This window comes from Trachurus trachurus (assembly GCF_905171665.1).
Source record: "Trachurus trachurus genome assembly, chromosome: 9".
In the NCBI taxonomy this organism is placed as follows: Eukaryota; Metazoa; Chordata; class Actinopteri; order Carangiformes; family Carangidae; genus Trachurus; species Trachurus trachurus.
Genome location: NC_139895.1, coordinates 34,873,210 through 34,899,996, shown reverse-complemented (window position 1 = coordinate 34,899,996; position 26,787 = coordinate 34,873,210). Strand labels below are relative to the sequence as shown.

The following is a 26,787-nucleotide window of genomic DNA, read 5'->3' as shown; positions in this document are numbered from 1 at the left end:
CTCCTCCTGCTCCCCTGCATCAACACTCACACAGGCACTTTATCCATTGAAAGAAGAGGCATCGGCGTCGCACTGTGACGTCTGGAAGACTTGGTGCAAATAAAAAAAAAGGCTAACTCCGACGTTGCTAACTTTTGGCGTGTTCTGCAGGAGCCCGTCATTTCTACAAAATATTCTCCGTCGACAAAAAAAAAGAAGAAGAAAAACATTGTGATTATTCAATGAAATGAAAAATCCTCTTGTGACGTAGCGAAGACTTGAAGAATTCTCCTTGAACAGACGGGGAGGAGGAGGTGAAGTGAGGAGGAGCCGGGCAGAAGGCACTCACACTTGGTTTCTTTTCCATGCTGCTCCTTCCGAGATACGACCTGAAGGCAAAGATGATCTACTACAGATCTACATGACTGGACAGTTCACCATGTTGTCACCAGAGTCTCGTGACCCACTGGTGTAACAGCAGACGTACAGGCGAGCCCTTATTCTACAGAAAGCCCCTCCTGTGCTGCGCTGAGGAGGTGGGGGGAGCGGCTGTGTCCAGTTAGGCTCTGCTCTGCCTTTAGTGTTGGGTAATACTGAGAACCGGCATTCAGCCTGACTGGCTGTTTGCTGTGGGGGGAGGGCGAGGGGGGGGGTACAGTGAGGTATAACAGTTGACTGTGGTGCTGAAGGTTGCTGAGAGCTCAGGAGGGCTGGCGTGGCACTGGCTGCGCTGCAGGAACAGGGCGGGGGAGGCGGCGGAGTCAGGTCTCAAAGTACTTGTAGATGGCCGTGACGTACGTCATGACGCTCTGCCAGTCCGGCCGCTCCGTGTGCACCATCTCATTGATGTCCTGCAGCAGAGACAGAGGCAGAACAAGAGGAAAAATAACTGAATATTGTTTCACGTGACAAGAAATTGGGTCAGTGATCAATAAGAGTTGGCAAGATGAGAAATTCAGATTTTTTTTATTTTATTATTGTTTTAAAAGCCTAAGGACCTCATGCTGTACTTACACCTGGAGAAAATTAAATATAATCTGAGGGGAACACCTGTTTGGGGCTGTATGATTAGTTAAGACACTACAGGACAAATGAAATGCTCACCTCTGACAATTAACTTCTCACCATATTTAATTTCCCTCTCTGCGTCATTTCAACCCTTAGACCAGTGGTTCCCAACCTTTTTTGGCTCGTGACTTCGTTTTGACATCACAAATTTCGGGCGACCCCTCAATCAAGATGCGCCAGCTCAGATATTTTTATATGCTGCATTTTATTTCAACTCAATTTATATTCGATAAAGTGAAAGTATAGAATACTGTTGTTTAAAATTGTGTGTGGTGTTTTTAATTATAATTTTAAAAAGAGTAATAATTAGTTTAAAAAAAATAAATTATCAGTATCAATTACTGGACATTTCAGGCGACCCCACATGGGGTCCCGACCCCAAGGTTGAAAAACACTGCTATAGACAAACTTCTCTGTATGTTGTTATCTTCTGTCTACTTATTATTATCTGCCTACGGTAAAAAGGAAGGGTGTGTATAATTTCTCACTCTTACTGATCTGTGACAAGATTATGTAGGACTGGAGGGGGGGGGATAAGTGGTTGTTAATTCTCATTGTATGTACTTTTGCCGATCAAATTAATTAAAAAAAAAATGTTTTAAAAGCATCAGATTTGTCAGAATGTAAAGTTTTATATAATTTGAAATTACATTTAAACCTTTTTTTAACAAAAGTAAGACATAATACCTCTGAAAATGTGAAAATTTGTGCCGTATAGTGGATTTAAGTGTACTTATAAAAATAAAAAAACTTCCTTCTGAAAACATTGAAATAGATTTTCCAGCTGTATTTCTATATTTACATTTGAATACATCTTGGCAACACTGAGCAGGACATATCCTTTTTTTTCTAAATAAAGTGACAAATTGTGTAAAATTTGTCAAGAAACTTTTATAAAGTGTTTACTTGCAAAAGTGAATTACATTTATTCCACATCTGAGTCCAGGTTTTATTCTCCTGTTGTTAGTCAGATCTTTATGAAAGAATATCGGTTACACTACTTGACACTGGGTTGCATCACATCATTGAACTAATAATGACCTAAAGAAGACACAACAAGACTAAAAACAGAAGACCTGCAGCTGACAAAACTAAAAGTCACCCTGGAATGACCCTTGAATGATTAATATCAGGAGTTGAACTTTAATTCACATCATGAATCATGAGGGCTTATCAGAAAATACTGGGACAGAATAATGTGTCTACAATTAAAAAAATAACAAAGGGGACAGATTTTTTTTTTTTCTTTTTCAAAGGAGGTTAAATCGAAAGCAACTGGACTTAGTTATTTGTCCAGTTGCTTTCGATTTAACCTCCTTTGAAATACTATGACCTGGGCAAATGAGAATATGCACCGGCTTAAAGGGGACAGATACACCGGCCTACGCCTTCCTGTGTGAGTACATATGATGTTGATATTTTAAAGGGGACGTATTATGGAAATATCACTAAGGCTCTTTAACTATTTGGGTGTTTGTCTTGCCTTCCAGCCACCAAAAAATGTGAGAATTGACAAAAAAATCTGTAATTTTCAGGCTCCCTAGGTTGAAATCCATGTGGTTTTATGAGCTGTTTTCTCAGATGTCTTCCAGTGACGTAAATAGCTTTTGAATTTCCATAATCCCACCCCGACCTGAGACCGGTAAAAGGGGCCGGGCAAGCAGTGGTTCATTTGCATTTAAAGGGACAGGCACTGAAACCAGCCGTTCTGAACAGGGCTGTTTTGAGAGGATGAAAAGAGCTGTGATGTTTGATCCTTGTGGTATTTTGACCAAAGCATGTCACAGACATGTCTTTAAGACACCTGGGAACTATTTTAATTCATGGAAAATGGGCAGAATATGTCTCCTTTAAAATATGATAGTTTATACATTTCTTGTTTTTACAACTATATCAAATCAAAACGAATAATGATATGAGACCTACCAAAGTGCATTTGATGCCCACACTCTCTGCAGCCTGGAAAGCTAAGGTGAAATTTCTCCTCTGAGGAAAAGAAGTAGGAGAAGGTTAATGAGATTTATGAATCTTAAAAAAAAAAAGTCAATGAAACAGTGTTAAAGGGATAGTTCACCCAAAATTCAAATTTCACTCATTATCTACTCACCCTCATGTCGGCTAAGAGCTGTGAGAATTTTCAGAGTCCTCCGTGCCTTCTCTGAGTTACGGGGGGGGGGGGGGGTCCGCGCAGCAGTATTTGTCCATATAATGGTTGTCAATGGATACCAACTTTCTCCGTCCAAAAAGACACACCAAAAAACATCCAAATACCTCCATACTGCTCGTCTGTAATGTCCCTCTTGTATTGAAGCCCCAACATGAGAAATTGTTCTGCTGGTCAGAGCAAATCAGGAAGAGCAGTGAACTGAGACACTGGGAGCTTCCGCTACAAACAAGCTTAAAATATAGACTTATTTAATTTTTTTCGGAACAATTTCTCATGTCGGGGCTTCAATACAAGACGGACATTACAAACGAGCAGTATGGAGGTATTTGGATGTTTTTTGGTGAGTCTTTTTGGACAAAGAAAAGTGGTATCCATTCACAACCATTATATGGACAAATACTGTTGCGCGAACCCCCCGTAACTCAGAGAAGGCACGGAGGACTCTGAAAATTCTCACAGCTCTTAGTTGACATGAGGGTGAGTAGATAATGAGTGAAATTTGAATTTTGGGTGAACTATCCCTTTAACAGTAAGAGGGGATAAAGTGTGGACAGTGTGGGCGTCGCTCTTCCTCTGCTCTCCACTTGCCTTCTCCTGGCTGGTCAGCTCCTGGTAGGGGATGTGTGCGGGTAGGTAGGTGTGGAGCACAGCGCAGAAGGCCAGGCCGTCGTTCCAGCTGCTGCTGAAGTTTGTGATGTCGATGTTCTGAAAAACACGGGTCAATCCAGTTTCACTTTGATCGAATCCAACAGAACCATTTACAGTCTGGGGCAGAAAAAAAAATCGATAGAAAATCTATTTTTTGCTTCTTATCTGATCTGAAGAGGGAATACCATTTGAACCCAGGTCGTGAATGTCACTGCCTCTGTGTGTCACACAGGCTTTCAACATCACCTTCAACAATGTTATAGTCACAATAAATTCTCTTCTCCTAGAGATATTTAAAATGATTTAAGCTCAAAGAGCTGCAGTGTCAACATCCATCATCCAGTCCCCCATCACCTGTCAGCCGGCCTCGAAAGTCAGAGATTTACAGGTGCTGCAAACGGCCAGAGGTTATACTGTATGTGACTAGACGTTCACATCTCCTCGCTGTCACAACTATAATCTAGACTGTGCTCAATGATTCAGAGAAGAGCTGGTGTTTTTGTCAGGTAGGTAGAGTCACAGGATGTGTTAAATGTAGCCCACTTCCTGGAGAAGACCTTAGCTCCCATGGCAACCACAACCTCCATCAGTTAAAAGGGGTAAACATCACTTCGATATGGCGGATGGCTCTTGACGAACCTGCTGATTGTCATTTAACTCGGTTCTAGGTCAGCGCTTCGACGTTAATTGTCTCTGCTGGTGTTTAGACAGACGATCTGGGATCTGAGTCGACCGTCAGCGTGCATGTGTATCAACAGCAGCATCGCACTCGGCAGGAAGCAGAGCGGCTACAGACAGAAACACACCTTGATGTAAGAGAGATTTTCATGAAATCCGACCACATTTTTGATAAAAAATTGTGTACCACATTTTGTCTGCAAAAGTGTAATTCCATTTGTGCCGATCTTTAGTTTCATACAGGCAGAGTGCTCATTGAGTCAGCTGCCTCCACATTTTTGGAAGCAGCACTAATATTTAAAACATGTATTATATATATTTTCATTCTTTGAAATGTGCTTAATAATTCTGTCATGAAACTCCTAAACCGATAGAAGAGAAAATACTGCTGCCTGACTGTCCCGACTGTTTTTCTAGCTCTGCAGATGCTGTTTTCTTTAGATATCTTCGTCTTCACAAAACAGCGAGTCATCTTGCTGCTGCTGACGGGAACTGGCCATGAGCCACAAAATACACATGAGAATTTCCATATTTAAAAAAGGCCAATTCATCCTGACATGAAGCACCAGCCTTTTTTTTTTTTATTTATCATCTAAGTGACCGTCACCATTTCTAATTAGACTGAGTCTTTTTTCTGTCAAACGAGTGACAGGATCATCCAACACCCAGTTGCCTTGGAGTTCATAGGTCAGATGAAGAACTACTGAGGCTGAGGGGAGGATGATCTGACGCAGCACATTATGCCACAGTTGGTAAATTGCTAAATAATTGGAGCGGCTTTCCTATTCTGAGACTACTGCAGCCCACGGTGCGCATACTGAGCTGAGGAACTAGAAGGACCTTGTATGGTCTGCAACGAACCAAACTATAACTGAACCTGAACCAGGCTAAATAAGCGTCGCACAGAGACGGAGAACCTGTACGTCACCACAGCACAAACACCAAACACCTACCTATGAAATAATAAACTACTACTACTATACTACTAAGTAAGAAAATTCTTCAGGAACTAAAATCACAAATTTACATTTTCAGGAAGTTAAAAAAAAAAAAAAAAAAGAGTTAAAAAACAGTTATTTTGTGTCCTTATGTTGTTTTATTTCAACACTGCATTACCTCTGCCGACTGCCATCATTTGATCAGAGCAAGAAGTGAAGAAGAAGAAGACGAGCGCGATCAGTACAGAGATAAAAAAGTTGAAAAAGTTTCTATCTCTAGAGAAAAACGACGGGCAGAGCCTGGAACAAGTGTAACGTGGAGCTGGAGGAAAGCTTAGCCACGGAGGCTATTAGCATAGCTCCAGCATGAAGTGATCGGAGGAGGCAGGAAAGGTAAACTGATCTAGATGATCAGTACCAAAATGCCGAAGCGAAAGCGAGAGAGGGAGAGGGTGACGGGGGGGCAGCAACTGCAGGAGAAGTAGGAGAGCAGGCATCACTCTGCAGAGTAGGACTCCTACTTGTTGTATTTTAGGTTTTTTTTTCTTTGTACAATGAAAAAACATGTGAAATGAAATTTTCAGATGTCTTACATGTTTTTGAAGCCAAAATTAAAACGGATAAATCACTGTTTTTCTTGAGAGACTCTCTTTCACAAAAATGCATTTTTCTCAGCTTTCTAGAAAAAAAGTGGTCTTTTTGGTGCAACCAGGCTCTATTTGACTTAAGATATATCAAGAATGGAACAAGGTACAAACAAATGTTTTTTTCCCTAGTTAAACAGAGAGTCTCCTCTTTCCTTTGAGTTATTTGGTGTTTTCAGAGTCATAGTACAAAATATTCTCTGGGTCTTGAAATATTACTCAAAATGCCCCAAAATGCTGGCACATGGCACTGACCATTTTATAAAAGGGCTGGCACTCAATGAGTTACAGACAACTCTACCTGAAGATCCATCTTTTCCAGCGTCGTGTTTTGAGTTTTTGAGTTTATTTTACTTAAATGGAGAAGAAAATTTTAAGGCCCAAATAGGACGATATACAGTATACGTTCTATATATGTTTTTTCTTTATACAAGATATGAAAGAAATCATATCGACACTATGAAAGTGCAGTTAAGGAGATGCTACGTTTTAAAGATGAACGATTTTTATCTTTTGGGTAAAACATATTTCTTCCTTTCTTATTTTTTAATAACTATTTATAGTACCTGGGTGTTCAGTCCACAACAGTGAAAAAACAGGTGCTTGATGAGAAACTAAAACAGGGTTTGGAGGAGAGTTAGAAAAGATTTTGATCAAATCCACGACATGATCTGGGATATGTTTTTAATTTGGGATGAATGGACCTGGATTGACCCCAGAGACAGATACAGTATGATTGGCTAACATGTGCAGGGTATATACAGGAATCTTGAAGTTAATTCTAATACCTTTTTAAGACTTTTTCAATACCTTCTCAACTTTTTTTAATACCTCACCGCCGCTTCAAGCTGTAACCATTTACATCAATGACACTTTTAACTTAACAGTTTTCGTTTGTGATAAAGACTATAGACCACTATGATACAACAGAATTCAAAAAAGGCTGGGATAATAAATCAAAGGCAAAGTTTATCAACAAAAAAAACATTGCTCAACTCTCAAAAAAACAAAAACCACAATCTTCTTTTCTTTTTCATGAACTGGTTCATCTTTGTTTTTAAATAAAACAAATAAATTCACACACTTCCGCAATGTTTTTTACAACTCAAACTCTTGGACAGCTAATTCAGAAAAAATACCTTCAATATTTAAGACTTTATAAAGTCGTGAAAAGACTTTTTAATACTTTTTAAGGGTCTTAATTTTCCCAAATTTGATTTATCACCTTTTAATACTTGTCACGACCCTGCGAATACCCTGATATGTGACTGTCGTAGAGCTGTGTGGAAGGTGTATTCAATTGTTTTAGTATTGCACTTTTATGACCAATCATTTTGCTTTTTTTTCAACGCTTTCCTTCCCATGTGCCAGCATTACCCAGAATGCAACTCAACCATTATGTGTTAAGGATGGGTTCGCTTCTCTCCAACTTCACACCTCCAGATTCTGTTCATTTTCAAACCTGTGGTTTTGACTCTTCACAATAAAGCGCAGATCTACAAACTAATTTTTGGTGTGTTTAACTTCATTTGTTATTTTCAATTTCTACAGCAGCCACTAGAGAAGACTTGCAGCTACTTTGACTCCAGTGACTGGAGGTGAACCTACCTGGTAGCCCTCGGTCTTCTTCTGACACCACTTGAGCAAAGCATTTCTCTTGGAGCCTCCGTACTCTCTGGCTAGAGCTGACAATGGGTCCTTCCTCTCCTCTCTGCAACACACACACACACAGGAGACATGTCACAGATTAGGAAGATTTACTATGTCAGAGAGGTAAACACATTATATGGAAAAGCATGTGTGCCCAGTGAGAGGGAGAGCTGACATCACTGGGCCGTATGTTTTCTCAGCCAATCAATCACAACTACAGTGACATGATCACAGTATCACACTATCGTTAAATAGACAGCGTGGGCAGGACGACAGGTGAACAGTGCTGGGCACTTTACTTTTACAAAGTAATTAGTTACAGTTACTAGTTACTTTCTCCAAAAGGGAACTGAGTTAATGAGATGGCACATCTCAAGGGGCTATCCTGTAAATAAAGTCATAAAGTTAAAGCAGAAGTAAGTGGTCCGGTCGTTTTCGCTAATGCTGCGTTCCAGGTAGGCTTTTGAAATCGTAAATTACAGCTCCAAGTCACAACTTACGACTTTGTAGCGTTCCAGGCAACCCACTTGTGTTTTTCCGACCTGTTTTACCGGTGAAAGTCACTATAACGGCCACTCGTAACTTCCGACCGGTGAACTCGTACCAGATCGAACTGGTACGACTTCACGGTCGGAAAAATACGAGTTTCCTTGAACGCACCATAACAGTCCTCGTCCCTACGTCGCCACATTCACGGCGTCCCTTGGCTGCACACACAGCCCTGCATGCCGTTCTCTCTCCTCATTGGATAAAAACTGTAGGATACGATAAATGTTTTCTCCTGGGCTCAGAGCAGAGCAGAGTGACTGACAGACCCGTGTTTCAGTCCAAACACTCTATGTAAGTGATTGCTGTCGGAAGATATAACTATTTAAGACTTATATTAACACAAATATATCACTTACTTCTGCTTTAATAACTGAATTACCATATTATAAAAGTAATCAATTACCAGGAAAAGTAACTATTGTGTTACTACTTTTTTTAAATGCTCAAATGTCAAAGTACTTGGACTCATCCTCCCCCTCCCCCCGTTTTCTGGAACTAACCAGTTAACCATAATGTCCCTATAAGTAGGTCGGTTGTAGGTTTCTGTTCCTATTGTCTTTGTTTATACATTATTTTGATTATCTAATTGGGTGTATTGTGCACAAATACCTCAGAACAGACAAAGCTCTGTGGACCCCCTGAAATCTCTGACGCCCCCATGAGGGGGGCCTGGACCCTAGGTTGGGAACCAAGGCTCTAAATAAGTAAATAAAAATAAATGAATAATTAATTAATTAAAAAAAAAAAAAAGTTGGTTAGTTCCAGAGTTTTAGTTTTTTCCGACTAGTTGGATGGACTGAAAAAAAATGTGTATGTAACGTACACTTTAACAGGCATATTTTTTGTGATGTGTGGCGCATTTTATTGTCAGTAACTGTCAGACCTACAAACGGGGGAAACAGTAACTATTTTGATTACTCGTCACTGAAATAACGACGTTATTTTATTACGCCGTTATTGCCATCACTGCAGGTGAATAAGACAAGCCACTACTTAGGTAGAGGCGAGGCAGAGCTCTAGGAGGAAGTACTGTACCTGAGGCGGCTGCGCGCTGTGGGGGTGATGGAGGCGGTGGGAGAGGAGGAGGACAGGGAGAGAGGAGAGGACGCTGCACTCATGGCCATCAGGGAGGACGAGGACGCCCCGTCTGGAGCCGACATGTCCCTCTTTATCTCCTCGCTGCTCCTGCGGGACACTGCTCGGGACAGGGGGGAGATGATTATAGACGGTTTATTTTGTCACTGAAACGAGATCGAGTCGTCGTTTACCGCTCCGGTTTGCGTCTCTAACCTGAGATGGCCTTGGTGGAGTCCATGGTGTTGGTCACCCTCTGGAGGACAGACTGGGGCCGGCTGGACGAGGCTCCTCTGAGAAGGTGCTCGGCTGTGGACACATCACGTACATACAAGTATGAGTGTTTCTATAAGGTCTTCCTCTGACATTAGACGCAGCAGGGTCAGTGAAAAGCCACATTCCAGCCCCCATCTGAGTTCAGGGAATACCAACACACGAGGCCAAACCCGCTCAGCATGAAAACTATAAATCAGAGAAACATAAACTGAACTCTGGAGGCTGTAGCCAAGTCTGCACGTTCACATGAGACACTTGAACTCATTACTGGTGAGAATGAACTGAGTGGAAATGCTGCAGCTCATTGTGGCTCGTCATTTCCCTCTTATCTTCCTCTCTAGTGTTTCGATGAACTGAGAAAACTGAGTCAGCACAGAGTACCTGCTAAAACTCCCAAGTACAGGCCCTGGGGAAGCACTCGGCCTTTATTTCTCATGAGAGAGGGGACAGTCCATCCCATCAACCACTCGGATTGTTTACTGTGATAGAAGTGCAGCGGAGTCTGCCTCATCCTGTGTGTTACCCATAATTAAGAGGACAGTGTTCTGCCTTTTTCTAGAGACATTGTAAAGTCAATAGATGGAGAGTATTGAACCAGCTGCTGCCTCACCTGGCATTGTGATGTCTGTGTAGCTGGGCCTCTTGTCACTCAGTGAGGAGAGCGGCTTGGGTGCCGACATCGACCCACTGATGGAGTGTCTCTGAAACAGTCAGGAAAAAAAAAATACAAATTATACTCAACAGTCTTGGTGAGAAGAGAAACACAACTCAAAACATGTGACCTTTCTTGAAAGTTTTTGGAAGATGTGATTTTGTCTGTCTTAATCCAGTGATTCTGAAGTTTTTTTTTATTTGTGAAAGCGTCTACTTCCTGCTTCTTCAGAGGAATAAATAAACAAATAATTAAAAAAGCTCAGATAACTGATGAATCATTTTACTCATTTACATCTCGCCTGCCTCCCTGCGGGTTAACAAACCAGCAAGGTGTGAAACAAATCATCTCAGTGTGGACATCCTCAGATTTGAAGCTGTACTCATTTGCACTAATAATAAAAACAGCATCTAATATCTGTGCATAATGTGTCTGTCATAAACAGTGGTTTAGATGAACACATTTTGAGAGAGAGCAGCTCTCAGCAGAACAACTGAAAGGCTTGTTTATTATAATATCTGCACCCATTATATTAAAGGGATAGTTCAACATTTTGGCAAATTGGCCCATTGCCATAATCCCTATAGTTTTAGCAGTAGGTTCGTTACCTTTAATTGTCAGTGCAAGCTATTTTTAGAACGGTGGAGCAGAGGCGTGAGCTGCTCAGAGCTACGCTACGGAGGCTAATGAGATTTCTTGGTTTCCCTCATCAAACTCATCAAATACACAATCCAACAACTCCAAAACGCTCTGGTGGACAAGTTGTGACCTGCACATTCACCACGCTATGAGATAATAACATAACGATACCAGACAGAGTTGTTTTCTAGTCAAATACAGAGACGGCTTGCTGAAAAACTGCCCCCGACGGGAAAGTGCATCAGCAGTTTTGCATGAATTTACCTCGAACCTACTCCTAAAACTATAGGGATTATGGCAATGGGCCAATTTGCCAAAATGTTGAACTATCCCTTTTAGATTTATAATGTGGCAGTGAGTGTGTGTGTGGGCGTGGGTGTAGATGTGTGTGCGTCTGGCCTGTGTGCATGTATGATTGTGAATGTATAAGAGGCAATGAAATGTATGGTAGGATATGAACTTGTAGTGTATGTATTTTAAAGCAGAAGTAAGCGATCCGGTGGTTTTGGCTAACTTCTTGTCAGCGGATGGAGCAGTCCCCGCCCTCGTCCCTACGTCACCACATTCACGCGCATCCCTTGGCTGCACACACAGAGAGGACCGCCCCTTTATGCCGTTCTCTCTCCTCATTGGTTAAAGGTTGTAGGATACAAGGAAAGTTTTCTCCTCGGCTTACAGCAGAGCAGAGTGACTGACGGACCCGTGTTTCAGACCAAACACTCTATAGAAGTGATTGCTGTCGGAAGATAGAACTATTTAAGACTTATATTAACACAAAAAATCTGCTTACTTCTGCTTTAACTAATGTATGTATGGAATCTCAGATGTTGGATTATAATGATAATATATATGGATATAACTGTTTTTAGAAGTTTTTTGCTCTCATGTTGTTTACCGTTGTCTGTGCCCAGGGACTGCAGAAGGAAATTAGTGTATAGCAAAATCTGGCACAATGTATGTATTGAGCAATGTCCCTGATAAATAACTAAATAAATTAAATTAAACAAGAGAAAAGACTCCTTTCCACATAATGTACAATGAAGTTCATAATTAAGGACGAAAAATGTTGTCAACAGAGAGTCTTCCCTCCTCTACCTGTATGGGTGAAACAGCAGCTGCTGGAGGCGTCTTCATGGGACTGGGGCTGAGGGGGGTGCGTGGCAGCGGTGTAGCCGGGGCCGACGGGGTCGTCGGGGCCACCGGGGCCACAGCGGCGGCACCGTTGGTAGGTGGACCTGAGATGACACGGAGAAGGGACAGTTATAGTCACATGTGGCTCTGTTCAGCTCCTGCATCAGGAAACTTGTCTATAAAATGTGTGTGAACCATTTCTGAGCTAAGAATAAACAAGAACTGAAAAATAAACAGGATACAGATTAGCACTGGCACATGAATGTGGTTTAGTTTGTCCACTCTCTCAAACACTCCATCCATCATCCTCTATCCTTTTTTTTTTATATTATTACAATCTCAAACTTTGTTCAACTTGAGAAATCAATGATGCAGAACTGATGTCTTCTCATTGTGTGGTGTGTTGTGTGGCGTGTTGTGTGGCACCTTGGGAGGCGCTGTCGAAGCTCTTGATGAGTGTCTTGACAGTGGGCGACGGCTCAGAGGAGGTGGAGGACCGGCGGCTCAGACCCATCCCCTGTCTGAGAGCAGCCAGGTCCCTCTCCACTGCGTTCATGTAGTTATACACTCGGCCTCTCTCCTCGTCCTGCCTGGGAAACACACAGCCTCCAGTCAGTATGTCCACACTGTGGTTATTACAGTACATCAAAACTAAGACTAACAGTGAAAAAATAATTAAGTAAACTGAAATAAAAATAGAAAACAACAGTATTGATTTTGTTGTCATTTCATTTTCTCTCTCGAACGCAGACCATTTAAAGTTTTACTCTTGATTTAGCTCTGGGTGATGGTTAAAGACTTAAATTCAAGGACTTGGTTACACCATAGTTGGTGTCATGCATTCTTTTTCCTTTTAAGCTTCTACGAATCAAAGCTTTCCTCCTAATACCTGAAAAACTAAGACTAAAACGAAATATTAACTAAACTGAAACTGTTTGATCACTTGTTAAACTCACTAAAACTAAATCACTAAAATGTCAAAACTATAATAACCTTACTCGACCCTATGGTTTGGTTGGGGCGAGTACATACTTAATACATATAATCAAATCACAATTAATAATGTATTAGCTGTGATTTTCTCTTTGGGTCTGTGATGGTCATTTCTGCCCTGTGAAAGAGGAACAGGGGTGAATCCCCTCATGACCGTCCTGCTCCGTAATCAAATAAGCAGCTACATGCCCCTCGGTTTTGTTTGGAAACAGGAGACAGATGATGACAGTGCGGCCGAGCCGCTCCACACGTCTCTCTCTCTTACTTGCGGCTCTTGACCTCGTCCAGCTCTTTGCTCAGCTTCTCGTTCTTCTCCTGCGCTTCCTGCAGCCGGCGCCGCAAGTCTCCGATCTCCTCCTGGGCTTCCGACTTGATGTCATTAGCAATGACAACAGCCGTCTGCAGATCAGCCTGGAACTGACGCCACTCCATTGACTCCTCCTGTAAACACAGACACACACACACACACACACACACAAACGATGAGACAACAGCAGAGAGCTGAAATATATTTAGGCTAAATGATGAACTAGATCATTGAAGCAGTATTGATGAATCGTTTCGGTCACTCGGGGCCTGAGACTGAGCTGATGGGAGCAGCAATAGTGAATGAAAACTGTTGTGTAAGTGTAAAGATTAATGATAATTATCAGATGAATCTACCATTTAAAGGGATAGTTCAACATTTTGTCAAATTGACCCATTGCCATAATCCCCATAGTTTTAGGAGTAGGTTCGTTACCTTTAATTGCAAGCTATTTTTAGAACGGCGGAGCAGAGCCGTGAACTGCGTACTCAGAGCTATGTTACGGAGGCTAATGGGATTTATTGGTTTCCTTCATTAAACTCATCAAATACACAATCCAACAACTCCAAAATGCTCTTGTGGACAAGTTGTGACCTGCACATTCACCACGCTATGAGATAATAACGGAATGTTACGAGATGAAGTTGTTTGCGAGGTGAATTCATGCAAGTCTCGTAACGTTCTGTTATTATCTCATAGTGTGGTGAATGTGCAGGTCACAATTTGTCCACCAGAGCGTTTTGGAGTTGTTGGATTGTGTATTTGATGAGTTTGATGAGGGAAAACAAGAAATCCCATTAGCCTCCATAGCGTAGCTCTGAGCAGCTCGCAGCTCTGCTCTGCCGTTCTAAAAATAGCTTGCACCGACAATTAAAGGTAACGAATCTACTCCTAAAACTATAGGGATTATGGCAATGGGCCAATTTGCCAAAATATTGAACTACCCCTTTAAGATAAAAGTTGCTGCAGTTCAGCTCACTGTCTGTCTCTTTTTTTCTCTTGCATTATACTGTAATTTGCTAAGTTATTTGGTGCAGCAGCTCACCCTCAGTCTGCGGTGGAGGATTTTAATCTCTCTCTCCATGTCGTGCTTCTGGTCCTGCAGCTTCTTCACAGAGTCTGAGAGGGGAAGAACATACAGGCTGTTAATGATGGCGCCAACAGGCCACAGAGTCAGCCGACTCAACACTTACACACCACAGACGTCTGAGCGGAGGAAGTCTGACAGACGTTTGATGGCAGGAGATTAAAACTTTTTTCTTTTTTTTTTGAGCGTAATACAAACGTCAGGATGTTGGTTTAGATTTCACACAAACAGGATCTGTGCTCTGAGCGAGCTCTGAGGTCGGTGCTGCTTCTTACTCTCCAGGTCCGTGATGATGAGGTTGTCGTGGAGCTTGAGCGCTCGGTGCTGCTCCACCTCGTCCTCCAGCTCAAAGATGGTTTCCTTCATGTCGGCGATCTCCGTCTCCTTCTCCTGCAGGTCCACGCGCTGCTTCTCCAGCGTGCACTCCTGCTCCGACATCTGCTGCTGCACCTGCTCCTGGAAGTCCCTGTACTCCCTGTCCAGCTGCACACACAGGATGAGGAGCGTCCTTCATTTAATTATTAACAAGCAATGAGGTAATTAGCCCGCTAATGTACAACAAAGCCTCGGCAGTGTCACACCGTAATAGGACGGAGGTGTATGTGTGTGTATGATGGTGAGGTACACACAAGGAGCTTCGACTCTGAGTAACCTGGCACAGATCAGTGGCCCAGAAAACTCCTACATCCTAAATTGAATTCAGGTCAAACATCTATCTATGTTTAACCTCGACACTGTCTCTGTGACAGACAGTGATGGGAATAAGCGCGTTATAAAATAACCGCGTTATAAAATAACCGCATTATAAAATAACCGCATTATAAAATAACCGCATTATAAAATAATGGCACTACTTTTTTCAGTAACGAGTGATCAAAAAAGTTACTGTTTCCCCCGTTACAACGCCATTACTATTACTGACAATAAAATGTGCCGTCACTTGACTCAAGAAGTCCCGTCTTAAGTGTAAAGCGTACATTATTTACATTTAAAGTGTACGTTTTTTACGTGTAAAGTGAATGTTATTTACGTTATCAACTACTGGGAAAAAAGCTGTTTATCTGGAACTAACCATCAGTAACATCGCGGAGCCTGCCAGTGCAGAGGAATACTGAGTGAGTTGGTTAGTTCAGATAAATGGGAGGTATGGGGGGGGGCGAGTCCAAGTAATTGGACATATTTGAGCATTTTATACAATAACACAATAGTTACTTTTCCTGGTAATTAGTTACTTTTATAATGTAGTAATTCAGTTACTTACTCAGTTACTTTTTGAGGAAGGTAACTAGTAACTTTAACTAACTGTATGTGTGTCTCATTGTCCTTTTTTCCATTTTTTTCTTCTATTTCGGTTTCATCTAAAACAAATGTTCAGTTTTTCTCATATATTGTTATTTTTCATATTATATTCTACTTGCATTGTTTTGGTATTTTTTGATTCTATATAATCTTGGTATTATTATTACTTTTGTACTCACCTATTTAATTTTATGGATGTATTGGATTAAATCCTGTGTGCCGTGACAGTTGATATAAATGCATCCAAGGAAAATTCAATAAAAATAATTTTGAAAGAAAGATAATTACTTTTTTAAAAGTAATGTGCTCTAATTTCACATGTCATCTCTCCAGGCCTCAGGTGTGAACTGACCTTAGCGAAGGTCTCCTGCATCCTGTTGAGCTCTCCGCGGGCCTGCTCCACCTCCTTCTGCATCTTGGCCGCCTTGGCCTCGGCCTCCTCCTTCCCCAGCCGCGCCCCCTCCAGCAGCTGGCAGATGTCGTTCTTGTCCCCCGCCGTGTGGAGCGAGTACAGCTCGGCCACCCTCTGCCTCTCCTGGTCCAGCTGCGCCCGGCAGCGGCTCAGCTCCGCCTCGTCGCTGCTCACCGCCGCCTTGTACTCCTCCAGCGCCGCCGCCATGGCCGAGCGGTCCTGTCTCTCCGAGTCCATGATGCGCTCCATCTGGTGGTTCCTCTCCTTCAGCGCCCCGATCATCTCCTGGGCTTCGGCGTTGTCCTGCTCGGCCATCTTCAGCGTGTTGGACAGGTGCTGCTGCACGCCCAGCAGCTGCTCTCTCTCGAAGCGGGCGTTGTCCGCCAGGTCGCCGTACCGCTGCTCCAGCTCCATGTAGCGTCCGCTCTTGATGTCCTCCTCCAGCACGTAGGATATGTGGTGCTCGTCCAGGAGGGAGCGCAGGTACTCGATCTGGCGGCCGTAGAGCTCCAGCTTGTCGCTCTGCTGGCACAGCGAGTCCATGAGGATGACCTTCTCCTCCCCGAGCCGCTCGTTCTCGCCGTTCAGCTCCTGCGTGATCTGCTGCAGGTCGGCCAGCTCCTGCAGCGTGGCCTGCAGCTCCTCGGCCGTGCTGTGCTGGTTCTCCTCCATCTGGTGGATGCGCTCCGTCAGGCAGGCCACCGACACCTCGCTGGCGTTGCCACTGCTGCCCCTCCGCGAGCGGTCCCTGCTGCTGGGCGCGCACTCCGACTCGGAGGACGAGGACGCTCCGGAGGGGGCGTCCAGGGCGTCGTCGCTGGAGGTGACGGCCTGGTAGACCTCGCTGGACTCGCTGTCCAGGTTGTCGGCCGAGCCCCCGTGCGTGTGTCCGGTGAGCAGGTCTTCCAGAGAGCCCGGGGCCGAGCCCTCCACCGAGGAGGTCAGCGTGCCCGTGCCCCCGCCGTCGCTCTGCACGCTGCACGCCGCCAGGTGGTCCGGGCTGAGGGAGGCGTAGTTGAAGAGCTTGTCGGAGCCGTCCAGCCTCTGCTCCAGAGAGAAGCCCAGCGCGTTGAGCCGGTCCTTCAGCATGCGGTTCTCGCTCTTCAGCAGGTTGAGCTCCTCTCTGATGGCCTGGTTCTGCTCTTGGAGGAGGATCAGAGTGGACTCCACGTCGGCCGCTGTGATGGCTGAAACCTGGGGCTTCTCTTCCTCCCCGACTTCCTCCTCCTCCTCCTGCGGCGGCGGCGGCGGCTCTTCTTCTTTCCCTCCCAGACCGAGCTGGGCCCTCATGTCCCTCAGCTCGCTGCGCAGGTGCAGGATCTCCACGTCTTTGCTTTTAGCCAAACCCAACAAGTCTTTTACTTTCACCTCCAAAGCCACCTTATCGCTGATCTGGCCGTCTGACTTGGACTTGCTCATGCGGCCCTCGGACTCCGTCGGGATCTGGCTGCGAGAGCGCTTCCCTGAGGCCGCATCGCCCGTCACAGTCCCCGATACCGACTGCTTCTTAGTGGCTGATGTCCTGGACGTCCGGAGACGGTCTCGTGTCGAGTTTGGCTCCTTAGAAGTGGAGGATGTCGTACGCTTGGACGTAGTACCTGGTGGGAGAGGGAGCGTTAAAGAGATAGTTCAACATTTTGGAAAATGCGCCCATTGCCATAATCCCTATAGTCATAGCAGTAGGTTCGTTATCTTTAATGTCGGTGCAAGTTCTTTTTAGAATGGCGGAGCAGAGCCGCAAGCTGCTCAGAGCTACGCTACGGAAGCTCATGGGATTTCTTGGTTTCCCTCATCAAACTCATCAAATACACAATCCAACAACTCCACAACGCTCTGGTGGACAAGTTGTGACCTGCACATTCACCACGCTATGAGATAATAATGGAACGTTACGAGACAGAGTTGTTTTAGAGGGAAATTCATGCAAAACCGCTGATGCGCGTTTCCCTCGGGGGCAGTTTTTCAGCAAGCAGTCTCTGCATTTGCCTCGAAAACAACTCCATCACATAACGTTCCCTTATTATCTCATAGCGTGGTGAATGTGCAGGTCACAACTTGTCCACAAGAGCGTATTGGAGTTGTTGGATTGTGTATTTGATGAGTTTGATGAGGGAAACCAAGAAATCCCATTAGCCTCCGTAGCGTAGCTCTGAGCAGCTCGCGGCTCTGCTCCGCTGTTCTAAAAATAGCTTGCACCAACAATTAAATGTAACGAACCTACTGCTATGACTATAGGGATTATGGCAATGGGACAATTTGCCAAAATGTTGAACTATCCCTTTAATAACTTGCAGTAAATCATGAAATGATAATCTAGGGATTTGGAGACTGTAGCTATACCTGATGTTGTCTTTGGCTTGCTGTCTAGGTTGTTAGCATTGGTCCCGATGGAGGCGGTCCTCTTGGACTTGGCGACAGCGCTGCCCGATGTGGGATTTCCTCCGGCCATGGCTGCTAACAGATCATCATTGCTTTTCACCTGAAAGCACAAACACACAACAGAGTCAAAAAGCACAACAGCAACATGCATCAGCCAGGTCTCTCTCCACTGCGTTCATGTAGTTATACACTCGGCCAGTCAGTATGTCCACACTGTGGTATACAGTATAGTTAATGAATACTAAGACTGGCAGTGAAAAGATAATTTAGTAAACTGAAATAATTAAAAAAAAAAACCACAGTAGGCTATTAAAAATAAAATGAAAACTATGTAAAAATTACAGAACAGCCACATGCATCAGCTGCTGACTGGTCAGGTGAGTGTCTTTACCTTAGACAGGGGCGCTGTGGTGCCGGACTTGGCTGTTGGCTTCCCGGTGCCGGCGGCCTCGGCCTTCCCTCGGTCTCCGCTCGCCTTACTCGCCGCTGGCCGCACCGACTTCTTCATGCTGAGCTCCCTGACGCCGATACATTTACAGCTCAATCTGTGCACAAAAAGGAGGGGAGGAGAAAGGTAACGTATGTCAGCGAGCAGAGCAGAGCTTCCATGGAAGAGGAATTCTTTCCACAGACTCTGCTCCCCGAACACGAGAAAACGCTGAGACCACACCGAGCAGCCGAGCGCTCCGAGAAACCTCCTCTGTCTCTGTGATTTTTTAGGCTGAGGTTCACTCACCATGGTCTCTGGACACCAGTGGATAATTCAACCTTTGCTCCTGATCTCTACTATAATTAATTTATGTGGAAGTTGTAGTTAATGCTTCTGTTTATTCACATTTGCTTTATGATACTTTGACACTTGCAGCTTAAATCATTTAGTCTTCGCTGCAGTTATGTGTGGTAGCTGTTAGGACAGCTGCAGGACCACCCCAGACACAGGAATGCAAGATAAACACTCGAACCAGAGGCTTCCACGTGTCTCCACTAGATGGCTCTCGTGTGTTTGTGATCGCCCTCACGGCTTTAGAGCTACACTGCAGCAATGACGACCCTGATGGACACTTGGGTTCAATCAGTGTGGGTGGGTTGCTGCAATCTGTATACATTCATCAGCGGGAGGACTGGGTCTCACAGTTTTCACCTCAGACGACCAACTAAGGGTTTTGTTTTTCCAGCCATGTGCACCAGGAGCAGCAGAGCCCAAAAAAGGAAAAAGCAGATACCCTCACACATCAAAGGGAGAGTTCAAACCGTCCGTCATATTTTGGGAGGCAAAAATATGCGAGTCCGTTAGTCTGTTACCGGCCAGCCGCTCCGATGCGCTGCATCTCATCCCGCACTGGCAACAAATCCTTTAATGCCATCATGTCTGCCTAAGTTGTATTCACAGGCACTTCACAATCACTCTTGCTGTTTAAACAACCTGAAATGATTTCTAATAACTATTTAATGAGGTCAAATTCTTGAATTCATCGGTGGGTTATGATGATTCAAAATGAGTAACACATGATACCAGAATATTCTACAACTATGCCGGCGTCATGATGCCAATAAACTATGTTAATCTGGCAGGGGAGAAGGTGTTGAAACTGGCTGCAACCGAAAGACTAAACCTTGTATAAAAACACAAGAGGCGTTATTCAGTATTGTTCATGACTTGATGCCACGATAGCAAGAAGAAAAAAAAAGAAAAGTGGTTTGGGACACAGCTGGAGACAAAAGAGTAAAGTACTTTAGCAAAGACTTGGATGTCTCCGAGTTCCCGTAAGGGGAAAAAGTGAGCTGAAGTGATTTATTAAACACAGGAAGCTCAGCTACAATCTGTCTCTGAGTCAGTGCTGCGTTTGTTTTCCTGAGAAAAGGGTTTTGTTGTTTGGAAATGAGAAATAAATATAATCAGGTGTATCATTGGGAAAAATCAGACTTTAAATAGAGCGCCGTGAGAGGCCGTCTGGCGCGGCGGAGTGGGAGCCAAAGTGTTTAGACAATGCACTGACTGAAACCGTTCCTAGAGTCTTGGATAAATAAATACACACCATGAATCAACAATTAAAATCTGATACAGCCGGAGATGAGGGGGGCAGGGGGGGGGGGGGGTATCTGCACACAATAGTTGCACATCTGATCCGAGTCTAACCTGCCGCTCCGCCGCAACTGCTCCTCATTAGAAAACAAATACGTTCCTGATCCCAGCTGTGTTTCCTTGACACAGGTGTTACTTTAAATCTGTCATCCTGCACCAAATCCTCTCCTCCACGCACACATGTGATGCTTTTTTTTCCTTCTTTTTCTTTTTTTTTTTCCACCGTCAAGGCTGGATTCATTTGGGCTTGTTATTTCTGTCCGATTAACCTTTGCCTCCGCTGACGTAGATGCTGAGGTCGGAGCTACGCCTCCTTCATACAACCCAGCCACACAAAACACACACTGCTCTAAAGTTTAGGAGGAGTCTGATTACATTTACAGATAAAAATGTGGGGTGAACACCCCCCCCCCCACACACACACACACACACACAAGTTGAGGGTCTCTATAACACGGTTACTAAACTGTAAAATAAAAAGAAACCACACACACATGTCAAATGCCATCAGACCATACACACTGTTCTGTGTAGGTTTACAAAGAGCTGCACACAAACAACGACATATGGAGGAAATAACAACTAATGTGTCTCAGCTGGTTGGACTATGCAGCTGAGCTCTGTGGCTCCCGTGGTGCAGAGGTATATGATGTATTTACTGTCCTGTAGGACACACTCAGCTCTCATAACACTCTGAATGGACTGAGTTTGTGCGTCTTTCATCCAGTAGGTGCGCTTTGCTAGTTTTTTTTATGTTTTTCCGATATACACTGTTGCCTATAAAGTTGGAATAATTCTGTTTTCAGACACATTCCTCGTTTTACTTCCATTTATAGTAGGGCTGGGACCGATATGCTTTTGTGCCGATTCAATTCTCTAACGATTTTTGGGTCCCGATTCGATTTAAATTGCGATTCTGATTAAACAAGTAGGCTATTGCGATTTTATATTTCAATTATTGTGATTTTCTGTCCTTAAACAAGAGCAGGTTGAACCAAACACTTGACAATACATCATAAGTCATATTTACAAAAAACAATACACACATCACAACAGTTTGTCTGTTGTGTTTGTTTGTTCACATAGATATCTGTGAACAAAAGAACACAACAGGCCGGTTTGACTTTGTCGAGTGTAATGGCACAGAATACATGATCGTACAATAAAGATTGGTCGTCCCCCCAAAAAAAAAGAATTTAAAAAAAAAATTTAAATTTAAATTTAAAAAAAATCTTTTTTTCATTAATATAAAAATCGATTTTTTTTTGGCCCAGCCCTAATTTATAGACATCGGTCATCATCTTTGACCAGGTGCAATGATCACATACTGAGTCCCAGTTACCAGTTTTGATATATCACTTTATACACTTTATCTATCAAGAATAAATCACATTTCATGAGAAAAGGTAAAAAAAATAATTCCAGCTTTATAGGGCAACAGTGTATTTCGAAAACGTGTGGGAAATCAGACTGCTGGCTGACTGGAAGGGAATTGACCTCACCTTGTAAACTGTCTTGAGATAATCTAGGTTGTAATTCGGTGCCACACAAATCAAATGACACTAAACTGAATAGGTGAGTTTTTTTTATATCCAGCTAACCTCGTACTTAGAGGAGGACACATGTTTTCATCTGTACAGTTATCTGACCGGCTGCCTGAAGCTGTTTGTGAGCTGCTGGAGCTATAAATAACTGTGTGGAAAACTTTTGTTGTTGTGTTCCAGTCAGCACTCACATCACACACATCACATCACAATGAATCGATTAGTTGACAGTCAGCGAGTTAATCATCAGCTAGTGTGATAATAATTAGTCCTTTGCTCTAGTGAATGTCGTCATGCATGTTTAACTTCTCAATCACCAGATTTGGTTGGCTGATTTTTTACTCCTGACAGTTTGGTGACATCAGCATTTTCTACTATTTACTGATGCTATAAAGCAGATTAACTAATAAAGACAATCTACTGTATTCAGAAAATTGTATAGTACAGTCATCTAATCTTTATAGCTCGTCCTTATGATGTCATACTCAGATATGTAGCACATCCGGACCCAGTTTCTACATGACCTCTTATCACAACTATGTGCTGCCTGTGGTCAGTTATTTGAATGTCGATATGAATCCGTTCATCTATAACACATATGTTTCAGCCGTGCAGGGCGTTTTCTCCCAGCGCTGACATGTGCTCTCAACAGCCGGCCAGTTTTCTGAATAGCTGAACGTGTGTCAAAGCAGATGTCTGACGCCGAGAGCTGCGAGCTACAGCGCAAAGCCTTTTCACTGGATCTGAATAAACATGGGAGTGCAGTGCAGGCTGGGGGACCGACAGAGCAGCTAAATGGGGCAGAGTCAGCTGCCTTTTCTTTCACTCTCCCGCTCTGCAGAGCAGCGCGCGCTTCAGGATGAAGGTCTACACACGACCCACGACAAAACAAAGCTTTGTGAGGCTGCGGATCATCTCCGAGCCCCTTTAATCTACAGACACACCGGCCTGTCAACTCTGAGCTGGTTCAGTTTGAAAAAAAAAAAAAAAAAAAGGTCATGGAAACGAGCTGCTCCGCTGGTAGTTTACCCCGACATCTGTGATGAATCACACAGTCAAAAACAATGCTGTTTGTGTGATATAGAAGAACTCTCCCAGTGACTCCACGTCGCTGGTCTGCCTGTTCTGCTCATGACACTGTGATGTATTCATTGATCTTTAAATAAAGCCAAGATCTTTGATAAACAGCGCGGGGATGGAAAGGTCACACTCACAGTCCATCAGGTTTGTCTGACAGTGTCAGAAATTTTCTTACATATTAGCCAAGGAGATTCGTTGCCAACTACATAAATCTGCTGAAAAGCAAAGATGATAGTTGGACTTAATAATATACAAGTGACCAAGAGGACAGTATTGTGTTAAAGGGATAGTTCAACATTTTGGCAAATTGGCCCATTACCATAATCCCTATAGTTTTAGGAGTAGGTTCGTTATCTTTAATTGTCGGTGCAAGATATTTTTAGAACGGCGGAGCAGAGTTGCTCAGAGCTACACTACAGAGGCTAATGGGATTTCTTGGTTTCCTTCATCAAACTCATCAAATACACAATCTAACAACTCCAAAACTCTCTGGTGGACAAGTTGTGACCTGCACATTCACCAAGCCACGGAACGTTACAAGACAGAGTTTTTTTCAAGGGAAATTCATGCAAAACCGCTGATGCGCGTTCCCGTCGGGAGCAGTTTTTCCAGCAAGCAGTCTCTGCATTTGCCTCGAAAACAACTCTGTCTCGTAACGTTCTGTTATTATCTCATAGTGTGGTGAATGTGCAGGTCACAACTTGTCCACCAGAGCGTTTTGGAGTTGTTGGATTGTGTATTTAATGAGTTTGATGAAACAAAAATCAAGAAATCCCACTAGCCTCCGTAGCATAGCTCTGAGCAGCTCACGGCTCTGCTCCGCCGTTCAAAAAATAGCTTGCACTGACAATTAAAGGTAACAAACCTACTCCTAAAACTATAGGGATTATGGCAATGGGCCAATTTGCCAAAATGTTGAACTATCCCTTTAAATTAGGTAATCTAAGGAGTCACTTTGCCCATTAAATATAAAAAAGACAATCACTTTCTCTGCAAAGAGATGTAGGTTGTAAACAACTATTTGTGTTTGATGTGTTAAATGACAACATCAACTTAGAAGAGGTTTTGTGCTGCCGACTGCACACCGCTGCACTAGGCTGGGAGCTAATAACACTTGTCCCGATTCAAATTAAATGGAGCCGCAGTATTTGATTTCAGTGTTAATGAATGCAATGGATCTGATCCAGGACTGACCAAAGGAACAAGTGTGTGTAGTGTTCCTCGGGAGACAGCTGAACAAAAGCATGCCACTGAGACGGAGGGGGACGAAGAAGAAACAGCCGAGGAAGAGGAGGAGGTGGTGGTGGTGGTCCACTAACTCATAAATACCCCTTCCCTGCTCTCCTTCCTTATTCATGCTTTAACTGCGGGGAGGCACTTCCTTGCCATAACATCAGCTTCCTGTGGTGGCGTCTCCAGTAAAAAAAAAAAAAAAACTCTACAAGGGGGACTGTGTGCACAAGGACAAGCAGGCACCAGACTGCCGGAGACAGAGCAGACACTGTCAACCTTTGAATTGACTTTTCCAAAATATGCCTCACTATTAAAACACAAACCCAAAAGATAATTTATAAAACCATTTTTAAATGATACAGCCTTCAGATAAAAGATACCAGCAAATATTGTGATATCAATGCTGCTATAACACTGACTTCTTTACCATCATATAAGATAGCATTGATATGCTGAAGTGAAGACTGTATTGACCCATAGTATGACTGTGAGGTATCAATCACCCTCCTCTTCATCAGCACAGTGTGTGGAAAAAACCTGTGATCGGGACGCGCTGCTGTTTTTCCCCCTGTTCCGTGTCACCTGGGGGCAAAGTTTCCAGGACCGAGGAGCTTTCCTCAAAATATTTTTCTCGAAAAGCACAGCACAGGAGCAGACAAAGCCAAGGAGGAGGATCTCATAAGTCATAGCTATCTCCTGGACGTGGAGTGAAAGAGTGGGCTGTGAAATATTGCTCTTTCCAAGCTATTCCAGGAAAGCTGGGGAACATCTGTGGTCACCTCTGGTTAAAGAAGATATTAGATCAACTAGAGACATCAAGTAGAGAGGGAGAATGAATGCACACACACACATACACACACACAGAGAGAGATAGGAGCTCTGCAGTGGCAGTACAGACCACATGAAGTGATGACTGTCACCCTCCCTTCACTGTTGACTCTTCTCGTGGGAATGGTAAATTTACATTGTTCTTGGCTACACCTACATTAGCAGTAACACGGCTAACGTTAGCCACACCAGTGTGTCATTCAGTTAAAGCAGCACGTGCTTTATCAACCAAACCTTCCCCGGCAATGACAACTACTGCACTCTGTGGGGTGAGGGACTATGATACTATTGTACTGGGGGACAAATGGAAACTTTAAAACAAGAAGATAACCCAAATAGCTAGTTAGCTTTGAGGTCAGGCACGCAGGGAATTTCAGTCATTTCACTTCCTGTTTGGACACGCGCTTTCAAAACAAAAGCACCGAACTAGACACGTAAGCGCCGCCCTTCATTAAAAAAAATCACGTAAACTAGTACAATTAGGCCTATTAAATCAAACCTCCAATAAACATCAAGTTTTGATGAAAATGTTGTATATTAAGTCTGATACCATACAATGTTTTTATTGTATTTAAAGCTATAAGGGAACCGTAGGCTGTTCTCAGCTTCAAAAGCCTTTACAGCCAAACTCACTGAAGTCCAACCAAAGTTACCTTCATATTCTTATTTATACATATTCACATTACTAAAACGTGCAGACAACCAGTATGAAGGTCTGTCCACATGTACTGCATAATTAAAAACTATTGCTCAGAATAACAAGAGAGATTAAATGATACAGTAGAAAAAACATTGCCGTCGTTAAAAACTGCCATTATAGAGGAAACAATCTCAGCTCAGTCACAGTCGCTGTATAGTGTTATAAAAACACTCAGTAAATGCTGAAGGACACTAGTGCTTCATGTCAATACACTGCAAAGCCTTATTTTGAAATATTTCAGAGTAGGTCCCGGTGACTTTTACCAGCTTGACAGCTGAGTTACAATCTGGTTTGAGGGTTAAAACAACAAATTATCACACTGTTCAAACTAAATTAAACCAACACACAGATAGTCTGCACAGTTAACCTAACTCGGGTTAACACAGGTTAGCACAGGTGTGTGTGTGTGTGTGTTGTTCTCGGTGTGTGTGGGTTTCCCTCAGCTGTCAGTGGGACACACCAAAGCTGTAGGTGGCTAATGCTACCGTTAGGCTAACAATGTTAGCTTAGCCGGCAAAGAGGCAGCGCTGTGGCCGTAACGTGATAAAAACATCCATACCTGAGGTTCTGCTAATGTGCCGTCTTAGAGAGACCAGTGAAAGTCCGATTAAAGTCCATTTGCAGTCGATAACAGTTCGATAATCCCGCAAAATTAGAGTCGGCAGCAGGCAGCATCGGTGTCGGATGTCAGCTCCTTTCTGTTGGCAGCAGCCGGATGATCCTCTGCCCCCTCCTCTGGTTGCATCACC

The 26,787-nt window shown here is 43.5% G+C and overlaps 2 protein-coding genes across 2 annotated transcripts in view; one reads left to right on the top strand and one right to left on the bottom strand.

The window, feature by feature from the left end:
* The window catches only part of LOC310991494 (uncharacterized protein), a 98,236-nt gene extending 89,937 nt beyond the window's left edge, over positions 1–8,299 (top strand). The window contains exon 6 of the transcript XR_014595628.1: positions 8,187–8,299. The gene's annotated coding sequence lies outside the window, so the exon portion shown is untranslated. The remainder of the gene's footprint in view (positions 1–8,186) is intronic.
* specc1la (sperm antigen with calponin homology and coiled-coil domains 1-like a) lies at positions 675–26,729 on the bottom strand. Its single transcript, XM_083979209.1, has 16 exons — positions 26,598–26,729; positions 18,962–19,115; positions 18,532–18,670; positions 16,132–17,789; positions 14,756–14,963; positions 14,439–14,512; positions 13,352–13,527; positions 12,520–12,683; positions 12,058–12,197; positions 10,282–10,372; positions 9,612–9,704; positions 9,357–9,516; positions 7,731–7,833; positions 3,803–3,919; positions 2,974–3,033; positions 675–830 (listed from the first exon to the last, which is right to left on the bottom strand). The coding sequence occupies exons 2-16, from the start codon at positions 19,076–19,078 to the stop codon at positions 741–743; spliced, it is 3,390 nt and encodes a 1,129-aa protein (XP_083835335.1). The 5' UTR covers positions 19,079–19,115; positions 26,598–26,729; the 3' UTR covers positions 675–740.
* Between the last annotated feature and the right edge of the window lie 58 nt (positions 26,730–26,787).

Bases quoted from the DNA above. Each gene is read 5' to 3' on its own strand.
- specc1la (XM_083979209.1), bottom strand. From the start codon at position 19,078: ATGAAGAAGTCGGTGCGGCCAGCGGCGAGTAAGGCGAGCGGAGACCGA. The intron at 14,513-14,755 runs GTAAGAAGCAGC...TTCCCCTCTCAG, and splicing joins CATCATCACGGACCTGGAGA to ACTCTGTGAAGAAGCTGCAG. The intron at 9,517-9,611 runs GTTAGAGACGCA...TGTCCCGAGCAG, and splicing joins CTCCACCAAGGCCATCTCAG to TGTCCCGCAGGAGCAGCGAG.